Source organism: Leguminivora glycinivorella, chromosome Z, assembly GCF_023078275.1.
Source record: "Leguminivora glycinivorella isolate SPB_JAAS2020 chromosome Z, LegGlyc_1.1, whole genome shotgun sequence".
NCBI classification, from domain to species: domain Eukaryota; kingdom Metazoa; phylum Arthropoda; class Insecta; order Lepidoptera; family Tortricidae; genus Leguminivora; species Leguminivora glycinivorella.
Genome location: NC_062998.1, coordinates 7,024,681 through 7,045,955, shown reverse-complemented (window position 1 = coordinate 7,045,955; position 21,275 = coordinate 7,024,681). Strand labels below are relative to the sequence as shown.

The 21,275-nt window shown below is 38.5% G+C and overlaps 1 protein-coding gene across 1 annotated transcript in view; it reads right to left on the bottom strand.

The window, feature by feature from the left end:
• LOC125241531 (serine/arginine repetitive matrix protein 2) overlaps window positions 1-21,275 on the bottom strand; it is a 212,827-nt gene that overhangs the window by 8,612 nt on the left and 182,940 nt on the right. The window contains exons 6-9 of the mRNA XM_048150058.1: window positions 18,063-18,211; window positions 15,136-15,320; window positions 6,905-7,015; window positions 2,777-2,952 (exon numbers count right to left, since the gene is read on the bottom strand). Coding sequence (XP_048006015.1) covers window positions 2,777-2,952; window positions 6,905-7,015; window positions 15,136-15,320; window positions 18,063-18,211 — 621 coding nt within the window. The remainder of the gene's footprint in view (window positions 1-2,776; window positions 2,953-6,904; window positions 7,016-15,135; window positions 15,321-18,062; window positions 18,212-21,275) is intronic.

Genomic DNA, 21,275 nt, shown 5'->3' with positions numbered 1-21,275 from the left:
TGCTAGGGTGTACAGGGCATGAATCATATTCTTCCATTGACTTCGGTCTTGGGCAGCTTTGGTAACCTCCTCCCAGCCCATAATTTTTAACTCCCTGAGTTTGCCGGGTATATTTCAGGTCAGGGCACTCACTTTTGGTAAGTGGGTATCGAATGTGGGTACCACACATTAGAATAGGCTAGTTTCCTATACTTCAAATAAAATACTGCAACGAAATAAAGCACCACGTAATTAGAAGAAAAATATGGACAGTAGTTATTTTTAAACATAATTTCTATTTAATAAGTCAAAGAGAAATATATAAAGTAAATGAATTGACCGTGACGTCACTCCTCAGTATTTCATACTAATTCCATAACAGCACATCGTTTTGACAGTTCATAAAAAGAAGCTGATTTGACTAGATGGAAACTAGCCTATTTCGGCGGCCTGATTTTTATGGCGGCCAAAATATTTAAAAGTGCTTTTTAAGTTCAAAGAATACGCTTTTAAGAAAGTTTTCACCGCGATCGAGTAGAGTTTCCGTCTACTTAAAGTTGACTAACTTATTTTATACTTCTAAAATGTGTTGCGTAGTAGCTTTACCCCGATTTCTACACAGAATTGTGTTGAAACTTTTTCGCTTCGCTTGTAGGTACCAGTGGCGGCTGGGGAAAATTTCTGCTAGGCAACACTGAGCAAAAAGATACCTATCTTTGCATCAGGTACTATATTAGTAATCAATTTTAGGCAAGCCTGTGGGAATCGGCTTGTATGGATCAGCCGCTGCTGGTAGGTACTGGCATATATAAATATTTCAAATGAATGATGAAACATTTATTATCCGTTATATGATATTCCTGAAGTCGGTGCCAAGCCAACTAGTTTCAACTGATCAATAAAAAATTACGATCTCAAGGATACTTTTGTAGTTATATCTAAGATATTTATATTAAACATAAATAAAATATGTGTTTTTCCATTCGCAACTGCTGCAGAGAACAAAACATTTACTTATGCAATTGAATTACTTTATTATGAAGATACCTATGTAAAATGTCAGTGTGTTTTAACCAATTTTTTCAACAAATCTTGCATTCCGGGATGCTACTATTCAATTACAAGGTCTTTGGATACTTATAAAATGTTTTTTTTTCCATACCGTTACCATAAAATTAGAATTTGTGAAGAAATATTATCATCACATTATTGAATACGTGAATATTCGAAAAGTAGAAAAAAGGGAAATATAGGTACAATTTCAAATAAAATGACCCAGTTACGCCACTGACAGTAATTACCTACCACCATCGCACATTCGCAAACAGCTCGTTCGACAAACAACTCCATTTTAATTAAAACCGAACGTATCAAAGGCACAGAATACCATCCCAACTTATTTCATATCCCGCCATATGCACGCAAACTAAATAAAACTCAAACGGCCTGAATCGTAATCTCGTCACATCAAAGGCTTTTATTAGAAATTTCTATTTGATAGATTTAATAAAAAGTTCTATTTCGTTCTTGAAAATTCGCAATGCAAGTAGATTTTCATTTAGGCCATTCTATGAAAATGTGAGAAATCTAATTTCCATGACTTTCTGTGAAATATGAGCATAATGGAAACGTTTCTTAGGTTTCTTACGTAATACATAAGACAATTTTAAATTAAACATAAATATTCAATTGAAAATCGCAGGTACTAATAAAATGATTTATATTATATCACGGAAATTAGATTGTTCATGGCTTCCATAATTTATAAATTCACGATACAGATTCTAAAGGAAAGAGCAATCGCTTAGCGTAAGCATGGCTTCTTAATATTAACTTAAATATTTGCAGCTCAAATTGGAATTAAAATCCTAAAAATTAAATTATTGGCTTCGTTTCTGAAATGTTCGATGTACATTAGTTATAACATTGGCTGTATATATAAATTTATAAGACGAGCATCACTCTTCGTAATCGTTTAATAGTAGGGTGGTAGCAACATTGACAGCTAATTAATGTGCAGCTATACCGAACTACTGCAATGCCCAGGCCACTTGTACTATAAGAAGTAACGAAGAGTGAGTCTTTAGCCTGGCGTCCACTAGGCTCGCCGATTCGTCTCATTAATTCGACTTCTGCATTTCTTATGAAATTGCGTCCATTTGCGACGCGTCGAATCGCATTCAAATGTATGATTAATCGATTCGACGCACCTCGCCTAAGTGGACCCCAGGCTTTTGTACAGTCAACCAATTGGAGCCCCAGGCCACTCTACAGCCATGTCAAACTAGCAGTAAGAGATTTCTTACAATCTGATTTATAACGTCACTATATGACATAGTTCTACAATGGCCTAGGGTTGCAATTGGTTGACTGTACGGCACAAACTCTGAACACAATCAATGCTTGCAGAGCTTATACTAATCTTTTTAGAATTGTAAATCAATTGGTAATTATTTACGCATCTTAAAAGCATCATAAAGGATTTGTGATATGTGTGTAGATATAAATAAAATTCAGATCATTCATGATATGTTCAGAATTAAACTTTGGGAAGTAATTAATTCAGTTCAAAAAAACCTGTGCAATAAATATCCGGTTCTGAACATTTATGAATTATCCTCTATACATATCCTCTATACAGTCAACCAATTGGGACCCTAGGCCACTCTACAACCATGTCAAACAAGCAATAAATTTTTTACAATCTTATTTATAACGTCACTATGACATAGTTCTACAGTGGCCTAGGGTTCCAATTGACTGTACGGCACAAACTCGAAACTCAATCAACGCTTACCTTTCCCCCCATCAAGTAATACGGGCTGCTGGCCTTCCTCGGGCTCGGCTGCGGTGTGGGTATCCTCGTCGGCTGTGACGGCAAGCCCAGCAGGCTGTCCAGAACGTCTTCGAGCGTGGTCGACCCTGGCGAGGGCCGCCCGATGGCGACCAGAGACCTTTGTGAGTCCTGCCAGTCTGCAAGGCAGGCGAGGCGTTAAAGAAAGGAGGGACAGGTGGAGACACCAGGATCTTTGGCCGAATTGGTTTGGCTTTTGGTGGTGATTTTTTTTTCGTTATACCTATTTTTAACCCCCGACGCAAAAACGACGGGGTGTTAGTTTAACGTGTCTGTCTGTCTGTTTGTCTGTCTGTGTGTGTGTCTGTCTGTGGCATCGTATTAGCTCCCGAACGGATGAACCGCTTTAGATTTAGTTTTTGTTGTCTGAAAGCTGAGTTAGTCGGGAGTGTTCTTATCCATGTTTCATGAAAATCGGTCAACTATGTCGCGGTCGGGGGTTTTTTCAAAATTTTAATTTTGTGGTTAGGTTATGAGTCGACTTTGATTTTGAGTTTTCGTCATAATGGCAAAGGTAACGAGGTCTAAGTAGTAAGTACTACTTTTGAAATGAATACATTACAAATAAGGTATATTGGAACGTTGTTGACCGGCTTTTAGGTGTTTTGTTCGGAAACTTTAATCAATTATATATTTATTTAAATTACATTTATAACATTGCATTATTTACAAGTTAGATATCACGCAAGCAAACGGAAATTACACTAAGTGCTTATCTCTTTTTCTTCTGAATTAACGGAAAATGGAATAAAAGTTTTTAATGCCAGAGATTTTATGGAAATTAATCAATTAAACATTTGGAATTAGTTTTTTAGTGGTTAGGTACTTCTTAGTGTACATAATTTAGAGTATTTAAAATTGATATTTCGAGTATTTTACAGAGCATCCAATTTTGTACTACATACAATCAAGAGCATAAAACGAAAAATATCCTTAAAGAAACAATATGTAAATACGCGTTTTCTTGCCCTTGAGTCTAATACATATAATTATATTTGTAACTACTAATGTTAACAATCTAATAAAAGCCAAAATTGTCTAGAATTTTGAAAAGATCTGGTATAAAGCGAAATGAAAGGAAGTTAGAGTTATCAGAAAGTTAGACATAGTAAGAAACGATTATTATTGGTCGCTGAAAGGGAACCGTTTTCACTTTAATCGTTTTGATCTGGACGCAAGTTAAACTAATTAAATCGCATTAATATCTCAATATTTAAAAAATCGCGGTATTATATAAAAGAAAACCAGTTTTACATCTATGTGTCACCTCTTCCATTCCGTTACCGTCTAATATGGGACTTATGAAAAGGGTGACGGAATGGAAATAAAGTACATACCTATCTATGAGTAGAAATATCATAAAAGTCATAAACCTCCGAAATCTGTAAGTCATTTCCTTAGCCACGCAAATACGCAAACAATATTGACGATTAGGTAATTCGAAGACAACAATTATCTGGGGGTAGTAAATGTTAAGGAATTTCGTAAAGGAATTTGTAATCAATTTTTCTACGCAAATAAAATATAAGAAAATTATGCACTTCAGGTGCTTGTAATTCCTCTTTTATACATTTTATATGATGTCTTAATATTTAGCCCGTACACAATAATTGTTCGTACGGTGCCACTATGTAGTTAGGTAGGGGAAATACACCTGTATTATTTTGTAAGTGTATGTATCTTTTCATCAGAATGTCCTCATACACAGAGATAAATGAGTCTACTCTGAAGGAAAGTCAAGTGCAATGAACATATTTAATTAATTTTCCAACTTTGGTGACCGCTACGCCATCTTTCATCGACCAACGTTAATCATATTAGTAAAAAGATATTGTGAAAGTTAGCGATATGTGATGGACTTACCCAACAACAGCTACCACGCGACTCTTCAAGTTAATGAGTACAATGTGCTGTGCTAAACAACAAAAACAACTCAACAGAACAAAATAAATAAAACAAAAACAATAAAATAAAAACGAATATATTTATTGATAATTATAATATATCTTACTAACATTAGACTACGAATTCATATTGCGAATACACTATTATTAATCGTGATTCTAACGACTCTAACATATAAGGTACCGAGATTCTATATAATAAAGGCATAGACAAATAAACTACAAATAGACGAACGAAGTTAACAATATATCGTTATTTTATTTCAGCATCTAAACGAGATGGCGCTGCATGACGCTTTTCATTTAGGAGTTACCGTCAAAAGAAATGCTTCGTACAGCGACATCTAGTTTCACGACGGAAACTAATTTAAGAAATACCGTTCAGCCGCGTACTTCTACAATAGATCGTTAGTCAAAGAAAAAAAGCCGGCTCTACGTATTTTGGTCATACATATTATGTTAAGACTACGTAACTATAGTGAAGTTTAGAGAGCTATACACTGACACGAATACGAAACGGTTTAAATATCACTCTTTTCAAATGTCATACATATGTTAAAGTTCGTTTATTCGATTGAACGCGTCACGCGCTCTCGGCTCATATCGCGTGCAAAAAGGTTTTTCTTACACAATCAGAACCTGTATAATTTACTCAGAGACTTCACAGTCCCAATATAAATTACGAGGTGATTTAAGTAGAAGAAACTTGAATGAGAGTCTTGACTAACCACCATCAAAATGGCTCTGAAAAACCGGTTTTCAAATCGGATATCAAACGAAACATACAATATTTTGTGACCTTTCAAGAAATAATTTGAAAACAAACCAAATTAAAAATAGCACCTTAAACCAAATTATAGCAACATAATAATTATTTACAAAACTATTTGCTAGCAATAAACTAATAACTAAAAGAATTATTGTGGGTTAAACAAATGAAAAAATAAATATTCTGTACAATTGGATGAGATACTTCTAAGAAAACTGGTTACCGTGATACTGAAATTACATTATGGCATTACTCTATAACAAAATGTATAATAACTATTGACTAAAACATAAGTGTGTATCAATATTTAACCACTAATATGTTTCTGAAAACTTTTAACAGATTAAACCTAGGGGCGGCTATAAGATAAGAATTAATAAAAAATGCTTCAAAATTGCATAAATGTAGATAACAATAAAATTTAGTTAAAATATTATTTCATTAAACAAATAAACCATTATAGACGTACGCAGTTGAATACGTTGCAGAGTACTAAACCAACGATGTCGCTCTAAACGCTTAGTACATTTTTATTACAGTAAATATAAATAGTCTGCCAGGTTAGTAATAAAATTTCACACCGCTAAGCAGCGCCACCTAGTGCAGATGTCAGTACAACTCTAAGATAGACAGCTCATCTCGGTACGTCTATTATAGTTCATCTGTCTAAGGTACAAGTAACGTCACGTGCCGGCTTCGCACCGGAAATCGGATGCCATTCGTAAAGTTTGTACTGGCAATATTTCAAAATGGTGTCGAACGAACCGTTCGTTAAATTACTAACAGCAACAAAAAGGTGCGTAATAAGAAATTAGGCCGTAAGAATAACAAAAGAATAATGTAAAATTATACAAATATCCAGATTATGCGTTTAAATCTGATTACAAATAATTTACGAGTAGTAGCACATTAGGAAACGCATTTTATCTATTCTTAGCCTTTGTGACAACCCTGACACTTATCATGGTACGAACGGTGTGTCCCTACAAAATTCCCTGCAGTGACACATCTATGCTTTGTTATTCTTATGGCCAAAAATAACACTAAATACTACAAGCTCGTGTTCTTGAAATTCACAATACAAAGACACTCGTACAACACATACAGTAATATGATGCCAAAGTGCACTGTCACAACAAAAATAACATACAATAAAAAATGGTCCTGAGTCACAGTCTAAAGCAGAAAATACAATTTATTTAGCCAGAACGGCGTGTCTAGTATGAACGCACAGATGAGAATTAAGACTAAAATAAGACTGCAGGTTTAGATTTGCGCGTAACATAAATGCATTGTTTGTCAATGTGCGTTCTACATGGCGGGTTCCCGTTCGGAATGTGAGTAGCGTTTTGTATCTAAGCCTGCAGTGTATAATGTGGTGTGATCACGCTCGCTCACCGGGCGCGGCGCGGTGGTCGAGGCGGAGGGACGACGGCGGGCGGGGGTGCGGCGGGGGGAGCGCTTCGGACACTACCAGCGGTGTCTGCGGAGAGTCCAAAGGCTTCGTACCTGGGGAAAATTATATAATTAAATAAAACTACTTCCAAAGTTTATAATCTTGATGTTGTGAATAAATGGGAAATTCAATAGGATTTATGTATGTCATGTCGTAATGGAGACTTTTGCCTATAATAAATATTGGGGACACCTTACACAGATCAACTTAGCCCCAAACTAAGCAAAGCTTGTACTATGGGTGCTAAGCGACGATATACATACTTAAATAGATAAATAGATACTTATATACATAGAAAACATCCATGACTCAGGAACATTTGCACAGTGTGGGATCAGACCTCATTTTTGACCATGGTCTTTTTATTGTAAAAACCGGTAGTCTAGACTAAAACAATGCTACGACTAAAACTCCCGAATGTCAAATATGACTAGTTTACGAGAAATTATTTTTTGAAATTTAGGGCAAATGTACCCGAAAATTGACTAAAACTCAAAATATCCTGAGAACGGTATCGATTATCAAAAAACACTTTTAAGAGAACTTATAGAACTACCAATTTACTATCGTATGGAATAATTTTTTTTCTCGAAAGTTCCTGTATATTAGCATTTCTTTTATTTTTTTACTGAAAGGTGATTAGCTTCCCTATATGCTATAATTTTTGCATCAAGCAATTCCATAGGATCTAGAAATTATGGTGTGTTTAAACGTCCCATATAAAATCCCCATAGAGTAATTAAGCACACCATAATTTCTAGATCCTATGGAATTGCTTAGTGCAAAAATTATAGCATATAGGGAAGCTAATCACCTTTCAGTAAAAAAATAAAAGAAATGCTAATATACAGGAACTTTCGAGAAAAAAAATCAAAATCGAAAATTACTAATTTGGTTCTAATACCGATATGAATGATGCTATTACCGTGCTGATTATTCCATACGATAGTAAATTGGTAGTTCTATAAGTTCTCTTAAAAGTGTTTTTTGATAATCGATACCGTTCTCAGGATATTTTGAGTTTTAGTCAATTTTCGGGTACATTTACCCTAAATTTCAAAAAATAATTTCTCGTTAACTAGTCATATTTGACATTCGGGAATTTTAGTCGTAGCATTGTTTTGGTCTAGGCTACCGGTTTTTACAATAAAAAGACCATGGTCAAAAATGAGGTCTGATCCCACACTGTGATTTGTGCTCATCACACAAATAAATGCCCTTACCGGGATTCGAACCCAGGACCGCGGCTCAACAGGCAGGGTCACTACCGACTGAGCCAGACCGGTCGTCTCTGAGCCAGACCGGTTGTCTATGTTTAAAGAGTCCTTATGCTTTATAAACCTTTATAAAACCTAAAACCTTTTTATCAGAATTTCTGTTCATGTTTTAGCTGGAAACCACCTTTTTGCATTTTTTTTTGCCTTCGGACCCTTCTGTGATGGAATCCACTTATTGTTTTCGTTTATAACGTCACGCATTCAATTTACTGTATTTAAGCATTAAACCTATTTGATGACTTGATGAGTCAATCAGGCATCCCCGTTGAGAATTGATATTGTCAAGCCTTGCATATTTGCATAATTAATGCCCAAGGGAGGTAATTGTATCGTAACACAACACCTACCATGTGCATATACATTTAATATATATGTACTTTTCGTCCTTGTTGTCCTTTTATCCTTAATGGTCCGATAAAGATACGTAATAACAAATTTCTAACAACCAAATTTTACATTTATTCAGTACTAGCTTTTGCACGCGGCTTCGTTCGCGTCAGAAAGAGACAAAAAGTAGCCTATGTCACTCTCCATCCCTTCAACTACCTCCACTTAAAAAATTATGTCAATTCGTCGCTCCGTTTTGCCGTGAAAGACGGACAAACCCAGACCGGTAGTGGCTTCCTGGATATTTTTAGCTGCAGAAATAATATTTTCCATATTATAAATAGGTGTAGGGGGGCGGAATGAGACGCCAAGTAGGAACCAGTTGTTTATTGGTTTAACTTCCAATATTACAAATAATCATCATACAAGTGGAGTACCTAGCTAAACATGAGTTGAAGGTCCTCAGGGACGACCACTGCAAGACCAAAGGCCAACCGATTATGAAGCTTATGGGCGGTCCGTGTAGACGGTCTCGACCCGTGCTTCATTTGTTGGTTGGACTTGGGGCATAGCAGAGGCCGTCTCCCAAGCTAGACCACTAGCTAACAACTGACTGATCGGCGGCCGCGCGGCGCCTTTTATTACGGTTTCCCCGCCGCCTGCGCTGCCTGCGCCGCTCGGAGTACTTCGCGCGCGCTCGGGCCGGTCGATCCGCTGAGCGCGACGGGTGATGGTGTGCGAGCGAGAAAGTATTCGAGCCCGCGCGCTCGTGCGTGGTAATGTTATTCTGTCTCGCTACATTTCCCCCTCTGGTACTCTTTAACGTCCCGTAAGAGTACCAGGAATAGCAGGAGTTGTTGTCTCTCCCTCTGGTACGTGAGTAGAACAAATTCTTCAGTTTCGTCATGTTACAGAACTGCTTGATAAGGTTTTCTTCGGAACCCTCCCCCTGGAGTGAAGCTGGTCCGATAGTGTCCATAGTGCAATTCAACTCTGTATTGATGTATCTGAAGATTCTTCCGTTGCTACCTCCTTTGTAAATAATTCGCCACTTACAACCTTATTGTAGGGTAAGAGCGACTTTTTTTTTCGAGTGCGGGTAGTTTCCATTGTCGCAGGTCCGACAGTACATTTCATTCATGGGCCCTACTTGGGCGAAAGTTATGATCGGGGCGGTACGCATCGGCATTCTCACCCCTTACTTTGTCGATAGACTAACGGCTAACCGAATATGAGCTTATGGGCGGTCCGTGTAGACGGTCTCGACCCGTCGTGATCATTTGGTGGTTAGGCTTGAGGCATAGCATGGGCCGTCTCTCATGCTTGACCGGTAGGTCACAACTGAATTAGTTTGTCTTGCTGCATTCTCCCCCTCTGGTACTCTGTGACGTCCCGTAAGAGTACCAGGAATAACAGGATCCATGTACAGCTACTTGTCTTCCAGTTTCTCGTTGACGCAGCATTGCTAGTGAGGGTGTTCGCCAGAACCCTCCCCCTGCATCAAAACTATACTCGTAGAAATTGCGTAGTTTTTGCCTCTTGTAGTGATTTTGTTCCCTCTTGACTTTTCCATTGTCCTACTTGTTTTTAAGTTGGGCGCCAGAATGTAGGTTGGTTGGAATAAGACGCCAAGTAGGAACCAGTTGTTTATTGGTTTAACTTCCAATATTACAAATAATCATCATACAAGTGGAGTACCTAGCTAAACATGAGTTGAAGGTCCTCAGGGACGACCACTGCAAGACCAAAGGCCAACCGATTATGAAGCTTATGGGCGGTCCGTGTAGACGGTCTCGACCCGTGCTTCATTTGTTGGTTGGACTTGGGGCATAGCAGAGGCCGTCTCCCAAGCTAGACCACTAGCTAACAACTGACTGATCGGCGGCCGCGCGGCGCCTTTTATTACGGTTTCCCCGCCGCCTGCGCTGCCTGCGCCGCTCGGAGTACTTCGCGCGCGCTCGGGCCGGTCGATCCGCTGAGCGCGACGGGTGATGGTGTGCGAGCGAGAAAGTATTCGAGCCCGCGCGCTCGTGCGTGGTAATGTTATTCTGTCTCGCTACATAGGTAATATTTGACTTCAATAACTGGGCACACTTTTAATCTACAGTATCCAAAAGAAACATAAGCGTCCCTCTTCGTAATTATTGTTTAATAGCTTTTGCCCGCATCTTCGCTCGCATTAGAAAGAGACAAAAAGTAGCCTATGTCACTCTCCATCCCTTCAACTGTCTCCACTTAAAAAATCATGTCAATTCGTCGCTCCGTTTTGCCGTGAAAGACGGACAAACAAACAGACACACACACACTTTCCCATTTATAATATTAGTATGGATAAGATCAAGTAGGCGATCGTGAGAATTGTTCTATATTAACAACGCAATTTCAGAAACATCCAAGAATTATGGATGTCATACAACGAAGAGATGTTAACAGTTTTGTACGAGTATCATTGTCGCATAGGTTTTGATGACTTGGTCGAGTCCTACAATACATCCATTTATCAGTGTCAATCCAAGGCCCACTGGCCTATTTCACCACAGTGACATTAACACTTGACACTGACAATTGACAACATTTAATTTTTTCGACTACTACTTTTTATTGTTTGGTTTGAAAGAACTCAATATTTAAAGATACACGTATTTTTTATTTTTCCCAAAAACTGGTAATTTTAATGCGAAAATCCCTTTTTATTACTACTTCGAACAGAAAGAGCGTAAGTTACAAACGTCAAAACACAGCTTTATGACGTCACATGTGTTGTTTCATACACCTAAGAAAACGACAAAATCATTCCTAAAAAAAAGTTTTAACAGTCAGCATAAACAGTCCGAGATGTTGAATAACTACGAGCTATGGAATGTAGAAGTATAAGGAGAGAAATCTGTCAAAGTAGAACAGTCGAAAATGACGTGTCAAACCCTTATATACCTGCAATTGCAGCGCCACCTGGTTTTACATCTGCACTTCTGAAACTTAAAGCTTTTGCTCCTTACCTCTAATCTCCATACTACTAGCGATGATTTCAACTGACATCCCAACCGGAAGATTTTTTTGGTTATAGTAGCTCCTCTGAAATAGTCCATACTACTAGCGATGATAAGTGTACACAGTGGTTTAGTCAAACTCAATTCTGACCATCCCAACCGGAAGATCGATACAAAAATTTTTTTGGTTATAGTGGCAGCTCTGAATAGAAACTTGGTCTAACAAAATATGAGAAAATGTCCAAAAGTGGTAACAATTGTACCGGTGAAGGCTCGTTTTCAAAAAATTGCCAAAAATTAATAATAGCAATTTATAATTACTAAGGCATAAAAGCAATTTAAGTAAACGTTGCAGATTAATTAAGTACAAAAATTACTTCGATGTGATGTAGATTTTCAAAGAAATTGACACTTAATTTTGGGTGATTTCTGAAAAAAATTGAATTCGTCTTAGCCTCGTTTACTCTTTTTCAAAACCTTATAATAAAAATGTAGTCTGAGAAGATTGCAGTACAGGATATACTAATTATAAATTTACCTGTTTTAGTATTCAAAATTGTCCAAATTTTACAAATAAGATCGACTAATTCCGCTCTATATGTGAGTTTTTCTAAACGTGCATTAGAGAAATATTCATAATTAATTCAGTGAGTTAGTTTTCAAAAATCCAGTCTTACAAAAATCAAGATAATAAGACGCTCTAACTGAAACTTGAAGTAACCATTGGATAACGGAAAGTGTAGTATTTCACCGACTAAAACTATGAATTTTACATTATTTTGACGTTTTTTTTGAAAGCAGCCTTAACTGTAGCTTCCCAATACATTTATGATAGTATAATTTATGTTGTTAAGAATTTAGACTGTTTCACTAAGAATTCTGATATCCATAATTATAACACTAGAAACAAAAATAAGCTTGCCATAAAGAAGTTTCGTGTCCGTAAAGTACAGAAGTCATTTGTTGGGCAATGCATTCATTTTTATAATAAGTTACCTGACACTGCTTTGAGATTACCCCTCCCAGCTCTTAAGAACTACTTAAAAAAATCATTGATGTTAAAGGCTTATTACAGAGTCGAGGACTATTTGACAGACAAACATGCATGGCCCGAACCAGAAACTACAAAAAACGAATAGCAATTAAAATAATTGTATTATGTATAGAGGACACAGTTCAGATAAGAAAGCACATCAAATATTTTATATTTTATTAGTCTGTTCATATTCTTTGATGAATACTTTTGCATGTTAAATTGTATGTTGTTATTTAATGCATGTTAATTATAAGATGTAATGTTTTGAAAAGAAGTTGCCCGCCGAGTTTCTTGCCGGTCCCATAGTGGATACCCCCTCCCAACTGAGGGGGGACTGTCACTTAGAGCCGGCCTTTAAATTATTTTTAAATATTTTTTTACTCATTTTTCAGTCTGAAATATGTAAGTTAGTAACGTCACTTCCCCTTTAAAAAAATGTTTTTCGATTTAGGGACATTGACACTCCTACTTCTGGGTTGATAAGTAACATTGTCTCACAATATTTCCTTGTTGAACAGGCAATGTTTGGCGAAGTATCACTGTCAGGGGACACTTGTCACTATTGTAAAATAGACCAGATGTCAAGCTCGTGGTAGTGTACAGTTAATTGAAAATGGGCCGCTCGTCCGCGGACGTAACATTGTGCACAACTGGGGGGACAAAGAGCGGCCCGCGGCCCAAGGGAATTGTTTATGTGTTGCACAATGGATCAGCCTGATTTGCCGTGTCCACAGTGGTTATAAATGTATAAGAAAGCTGTTGTAGATATTGACCTAGTCGAGTGAAAATTATATGGATATTGGACATTTATACACAAATTAACTTTGTGAGTAATATCCACAGTATGCTCACGCCATACCAGTTAGTAACAAAAAATGCCTCGTTAACGATTAAGTAAATGCCTTAAGTGTACCATCGAGCCATTTGTAAATCTATGTCAAAAGTGACACTTAACGCCATTTACAAGTATTATCGAAAGCTAATACCTACAAGACATTTTTTTGTGGCGCCATCTATGTGTGGTGTTAGTGTATGCTCGTTCTTAGGCGGTCGCATTTTAATGTATGGGATGGTATGATCTTCTTATATTTAATCTATGTTATAACTTATAACAGTCAAGAGTGAATAGGCTGTTACTGAACCAGTGAGCTACAACCTCGGCCTTGTCGTCACTTTCCATCAGGTGCGACTAAGGTCAATCACTGGCCAGTTTATAATAAAAAAAAAAATAAAAAAAAAAAAAAAACATACATAAATATGATATTCCATCAATATTGTTCTTCCACGTGTAAATGTCAGTTATATTGCCAACGGAGATAAATCCATCAGATCCACACCATCCGCGCTCAAAGGAAATGGAACGGGCCTTTGAGCTACTCCGGACACCACTCGATTCTTTATTTATCGAGTTAATACTCTTGCACTATTTCAGAAAGTGCAAAAGTGCAAAACGTTGATAGGTCTCGGAAATGTCATAAATAAACTTCTATTTTGAAGTAGAAAATAGAACGATTCCCCTATAAAAAACTTGAGAAGATTCCTAATTTTTTTTTACAAACGGGCTTACTTTTGACCACAGATTAGCCGAAGGCAAAGACGTGGCCTACAATGGAGTGAGCTCGCCCAGAAGATGCCTGTTCACCCTAGATTTATCTATGTAGTTGTGTTTTCCGATTCACATTATCTGATCCAATATCGGATGTAGGAACGATATCCTATACAAGAGGCGCCATTGTAGACATTTGCCTTTGATTTTTTGACGATCTAAGGATTTTGAATTTTATATATTGTAATTATCTACATCAGTGCCTCCGAAAAGTGGCTATACTATAACTTAGCACACCGATAAAAAAGCTCTTAAGCTAGCCAGGAGAGACCGAGATGGAGCATATTAAAACAAGACAGCGGCACTATTGCCTCCGACATGTGACTTCAAGACTTAGTTTGGCTTTGGGAACTACACATCAGGCCCCGTAGTCGAATAACATTTCTGCAACGCGAAACGAAAACGAAACGCCGCGAAAGGTAGTCTGGCTCTGTTGCGCCAATACGCAAGAGCGATAGAGATAGATAGCAACGAGCGTCGAGCGTTTCGTGAGCGTTTGTGCCATTCGGCTACGTACCCAGAGCTCGATCATCCGGGCAACAACAGGCGATGAATTCATCTCGCAAGTCGATGTTTCACTCGTCGTATGGCAAGAGAGAGAGAGAGAGAGAGAGAGAGAGGTACAGCACTCACCGACAAAAGAGCTTTCAAGCCAGAACAGCTTCTGGCTAGACCTGGGGGACTTGTCCGCGTCGCCGTTGGCCGGTTCCAGGCCAGACACGTAGTGGACGATGGCCGAAGTTTGTCATTAGCCGATATGACAAGAAAAGATAGTACAGCACTCACCGACAAAAGACCTTTGAAGCCAGAACAGCTTTCTTGCTAGACCTGGGGGACTTGTCCACGTAGCCGTTGGCCGGTTCCAGGCCAGAAACGTAGTGGACGATGGCCGAAGTTTGTCATTAGCCGATATGACAAGAAAAGATAGTACAGCACTCACCGACAAAAGAGCTTTCAAGCCAGAACAGCTTCTGGCTGGACCTGGGGGACTTGTCCGCGTCGCCGTTGGCCGGTTCCAGGCCAGACACGTAGTGGACGATGGCCGAGGTCACCTCCTTGATGGATGTTTGGATCTCTTCTGAAGCCTTGGTGGCTGCCGCTTGTTGGAGGAGCGAGGAAGCGAGCCTAGGGATGGAAAATAAGGTTAGAATTTTCTCGAAATAAATCGAACCTATTTTAAAAACTGCATCCATAATAATCGTGCATACGATGCAGACGGGGTGAGTTTTGTTTGAGAACACGGGGACAACGCTGTCCTCGAAATATCAGTAAGTATTAAAACTCAATTTTACCCAATTAAGATAAGGCGTCTTATAACTGAATCATCATCATCATCAGCCTATTGCAGTTCACTACCAGACATAGGCTTCCCCAATTTCACGCCACTGTGTTCGAGTTTCGACTATTCGCATCGAGCTCCTGCCAGACATACTGCGCAAATCGTCATTCCATCACTCAATGTCAGTTATAAGTGGCAATGTGTAAAAATTGTGCAATTCAGAAGATTTTTCATTGGTGGTTCTAGAGCATTTAATGGTAATTTCTACTGTATCCTCGTTTGATTCAGTTTACGAGCACAAGATATAACTATAGTCCTCCTCGTCGGTTTCGATGACGGCGACCTCAGCAGATTATGATTTATTTTGCCTGTTATGGGCTGTTATGTGGCTGGGCAGGCCGAACTTGGTCTTAAAGACTCTTTTGCAGGCGTTACAATAGAGTTGGCCAGACGTATTGTAATTTGTAAGTATATAAACGTAGGAGGGCTTTGGTCTTTCTTTGTGTTCTTGGCGTTTGGTATCTAACGTCATGAGGCGGTTTTACTCAAACGATTTACCACTGTAATAAGGTTACAGACAAGCGATCGTCAAGACACCGCTCTAGATCGTCAAACACTCAAGTACTTGGTGTAATCTCCTTAGAATCTCGAACTCCCATTGAAGAGTCTAAGACGGCGGTCGCCGGGGCAACCGACGTATTATTGTGTAATATTTCAGTGCTGGCATATCTCCTTTATGTTGTGAAAAATATCTTACAAATATTTTCCAAGTCTTAAAGGTTTTCACATGTTTATATCGAAGGTAAAATATTTCAAGAATAAATAAGCTGCTATTGAAGCACATATACAATGTGCTCATGTAATTCTTATTAATTACTGTTCAATGAACCGAAAAAAAATATTGAAAACAGCAAAAATGGCCAACAACGTTTTCGAAGTCCAAAATTAAAAAAAAAAACAATTTTAGTCAAAAATACGAAGTCATCATGCACTTTTAATTCCTCAAACCTATAAATAACGGTTCCTTAAGTCAAATTCTTGTTCAGCTTTACAAGTAGAAGACCATTTTGTAATGATAAAAAGAAAAAAGATTTTCGTAATTTCATAAAACTGTGTTTATAATATTCAGTTTATAATATTCAAAAATTATTATTACCGACCGACAATACTCTCTATAAAAGAAATGAAATACAATAAACTACAAAAACAACGACAGTGAGAACTTATTGTTAAAACGCATTCGAAACAAGCGCGCGCCTCAGGCTTATGCTAAAGTAAATAAAATAAACTATAGTCCGATCCATGGAGCGTTCATTGGGTAAAAACTATTTGTCCGTACAGAAATTTCGTCAAAAAACCAAAATTGTTTGCTCCGTAGTGAACAAAACAGTCTTTCGTATTAGGGTCCCCCCACATCTGGCGTCTCGCGAGCGTCGCGTCGGGCCAACTGTATGGGCAAAGCCTGACGCCGCGTCGACGTCGCGTCAACGCGGTGTCTTTTTCCATACAATGTTGGCCCGACGCGACGCTCGCGAGATCGCTTTACAGTCCTCTCGAGTTGTTGGGCCCAAAAAGCGACAGAGACATTGATTCAGCGGAGAGAGAAAATGATGGACACTATTAAATGTAATAACATTAGTAAACATGGGATGGGAGATGGGAAGTACTCTTGTCTAATGTTTCATCAAACTATTTGGTGCCAGTCTTAATATCCTGTCAAATCGTCCTCATTGCAAGCGACAAGTAAGGTCTTTTATTTTAGTTTAGAATTTTGATACATATTGTTTTCGAATCACTTTGCTATTTACCTTCAAAATGCCTGTCCAAAACTACTCAAAGTCATTTCAGATACCGGTTTTCATATTTCCGACGTAGCTCTCATATTTTTACCACAATATGACCTGCAGTCCTTTGTTTTGCGTAGAAAAAACGCAACACATTTTTGGTCCCCGTGGATCGGAGTAGGGCGAGTGCAACATTTTGTCGAATGGTTTAGAAATTCACTGGAAACTGGGAAATGAAGCTGGGATTTAAAACCGAGCATGTCCTGAGGGGAATCCGATGGAAAGCTGTGAGTAATTCAGGTTTTATCTTTGTTTTTAAGCGGAAATTGCACTAGTTCCAGATAAACTGGGCAGATTAATTGTTTGTTCTGCGATTACACTGTTGCTGGAAGCTTAAATTTATATTTTTAAGTGTGAGTAATTTTAATAATACGTGGCATTTGTAGCTGCAAGTTTCTCGTGTTTTTCTTGTGACACAGTTTTGGAGCATTTTGTTTCTGACACATTCTCTTACCTATCGTGCAGGATTCGTGGAGTGTTGTATCACGCTTGACTTCGTCTGCTATCGCTGAACGACAACGCATAAGCAAAACAACTGCATTGAAACTGCCGGTGCGTTTGCTAGTCCGAATGGCATCTCGTTGAACCCATAGGGTCCTAACCTGACCGTGTTGAAAGCAGCTTAGTCCAGAAACACCGTTTGGCATCAGATCGCACAAGGTAGGAGCAAATGGCGGAGTCTAGTGTCGTAGGCCAAGGTCCACTTCGGGTCGCTGAGCCAGCGCAGTAAGTAAGCGTAAGTACCTCTCGTGCGGTGTCCGTGGGGTGTTCAGCCGCTCCTGGCTCCTCCAGCCGAGGTACGGCTGACGAGCGCTGAACGACGAGCGAGTGGACGGCGAGCACAGCGGGCTGGTGCCACGGATGCTGCTGCGCGTCGACGAACACGGCGACGTCTGAGGGAAAGATACATTTTTTAATAACACAATGTTAACCTTATGCACTCTTATAGGTAGATGTCACTATACGCCACCCTAAGTCCGTTTTCACATTATCCGATCCCATATCGGATGTCGGAAGGATTTCAATGGAAACAATCCAAGATGGCGCCTGTAATGTATGGGATATCGGTCCTACATCCGATATTGGATCGGATAGTGTGAAAACGCACTAAGGCGTTTGGGAGTTGAGGAAATGCATAGAAGAGTTCGCACGCATACAGTAGGCCTCCGTGGCTAAGTTGATCATAGCAACTGCTCTGGCAAGCCGAGGTGTACATTTTTACAATGTTTTGTAAAAATATATAGGTAGATACATCGAGTATTCTTTATTGGTACACATTAATGGAAATACACAAAACAAACATGTCTGCTCATAGAGCTCCTCTATTTTTAAGGATTTGAAGCACATTTGAAGTATATTTAAATTGTTTTAATACCGTCCAGCGATATCTAAGCTCTCTGCGAATACGGCTTTAATCTAAAAGAGATTGCGCTATAAGCATTGAAGGTTTATTTTGATGTTCATCAGAAAAAAAACGATTCTCCTATCTGTTTACTCACCGCTGGTACTGTGCCGCTGGCGACGTTTTAACTATTACTTAAAAATACTCGTGTATTTTTAACTTTAATAAACAGAAAAAGGGTAAAAACAAAAACCTATATCGGTAACTTCTGCTATAAAATGCAAATTGAAGAGCTTGAAATTTATGAAGTTTATTTAACTGCACTTCGGCAAAAGTTCAGCCGCAATATTTGCTGAAGTTATGACGTCGAACCGTTTAAATTTATTGATTGATCGGTGGAGCAGTAATTTATTTACATTTACATACTTTTGTTATAAGAATACATCTTTTCTTTCATATTTTTTTTCTTTCATATTTTAATGTATTTTTCATAAAATAAATTTAAAAATAAAAATGTAGTATCACTCGCAGACGTTTCTTAATGATACAAATTATATTTCTACCTATCTCTAGTTATACAAGTACTATGTTCTGATAACAAGCTCTAAATATGAACGTTGTAAGCTACAATTATTATTCTCTTTTAAGAAACAAATAATTGAAGTAGGTTTTGAACTGTCAGTTTGCATATGATAAATGGCATGCAAATGCGATGCTATTTATTCATAGACTACAAATTTCAGGCTTTGCATTATGAGAATTACGAAGCGTTTACTATTCACGATCACGTAACGTATTTTACAATAAATGTTTAGAATATCTTGGAGTTATTTCACTTAAATTACAAGCGGTTCCATTCGATATTTGTATATTATATTACATAAGCGCTGCATCAGCGCAGAAAGTTTTATTTTCATTTTATTTCTCATAAATTATGGGAGTTGCGATCTTACTGCGGAGAATGCCCAAAAATAAATAACATGGATAGCCCTGACGAAGCAATCGAAACACAGCCGTCTTGATTTGTCGTGCCACTAAAGAAAAGCGATACGCTTACGAAGCATAAGGCACTGGTCCCACCACGAGCTAGTAAATTATGAGCTATCGGCTATAAAAACAAACAAAAGATAATCACTCCCGCGTAAATAAAAGAGACACGGCGATGTTTATAGTTACTTGCCCAGCGGTGAGCAAACAATGTCGCCGTGTCTCTTTTATTTGCAAGGGAGTGCTTGTGCCTAATGCCTAAGACATTGGTACTTGGTACCCAGTGATGTTACATTTTGATCTTTGCCAAAAGGCCAAGAAGCGGTCATTAGTATGGCCTAAATGACTAAAAGTGCTGTGTGTATTCGCAGCGACAATCAACACTAACGAAGGATGAAACGTGAAAGGATTCAATTACTTTGTACGCGACAGCATTGGAATATTTCACGTTCCGCTATTTCGCTCCGTACGTCATTATTGTGCATTTCATTCTTGAAAGTCCATAAATAAAATAAAAATATCTGGTGTGTTAGGTTAGGAGCCAAGCCGCTGTAGATTTTTTATGTTTTATGCCACGGAGTAGATAATAATATATTTTCATTGATTAGAAATCTGATAAGTATTAGACGTGCGGTAATTTACTTAATAACAATAAACTATAGTCCTTACACCCTGCAGGCGGGTGCTGCCTGTGCGTGCGCCCCATGCTCCCATCCCATGGCACGGGCAAGGGCAGCATCCGCTCGATGTACCGCTATTTCATAAAAGTGTCAAAAGGGTGCGTCCCATGCTCCCATCCCATGGCACGGGTTTCCCTGATGGGAAAGACATGCGAATAATAAAGTACACTGCACACGATATGTGACCCTATTGTTGTATTATTTTCTTAACAGAATTTCATTGCAAAAGTGGATGGAGTGAATGAAAGGGTCTCTACTAATTATTTTCTGCTAATTTAATGCTTAAAAATAAACAAACCTAGCAAGTTAAATAAAAGCTCCTAAAATTGCCTTCTTGCCTCAATCTCTAACTACTTCGCAAAGCATGTCTGTCATAAAAAGTGGACATTAAAGAGGGTCGTTAGTTGGAGAAGCCATTAAGACGGGCACGGCAGTAGTTGGCACGAGGACGCGTCACTCTGTCGGAGGGCCTACCGCGAATACAGAAGTTCGCGAATTCGCATTTAAAGACTTCAAAGACATGGTCAAAGTGAGAGAGGTGTCCTTGGTAGGCCTGCCGACACGGGCATTTCACACGACGGACATTTGTTTAAGGTTGTGTACAGATGTAGTTAAGATGTTTTTCCTTGGCAGTTTCACGGATACTCACGAACTTCTCATGCTTTTCTATTTTGTCTCAATACATAAAAAATAATGGACCAAACTAGCACGACAAATACGAACGTTTCTAAGAAAATACGAAGGAAAACTAATATGTAATCTTTACAACTACTTGGAATCAAAAATCATCTACTGGATTGGACCTATGTATAGACACAGTATAATAAAGAGTACTATCATACAGTATGGCCACTCCCGCTCCCCGCTGAAAGCGCTGCCCATCCCCTCTCGGTTACCTCACATTTACCGCCTGTCAAAAACGCGAACAGTCGACCTGTCATATTTCAC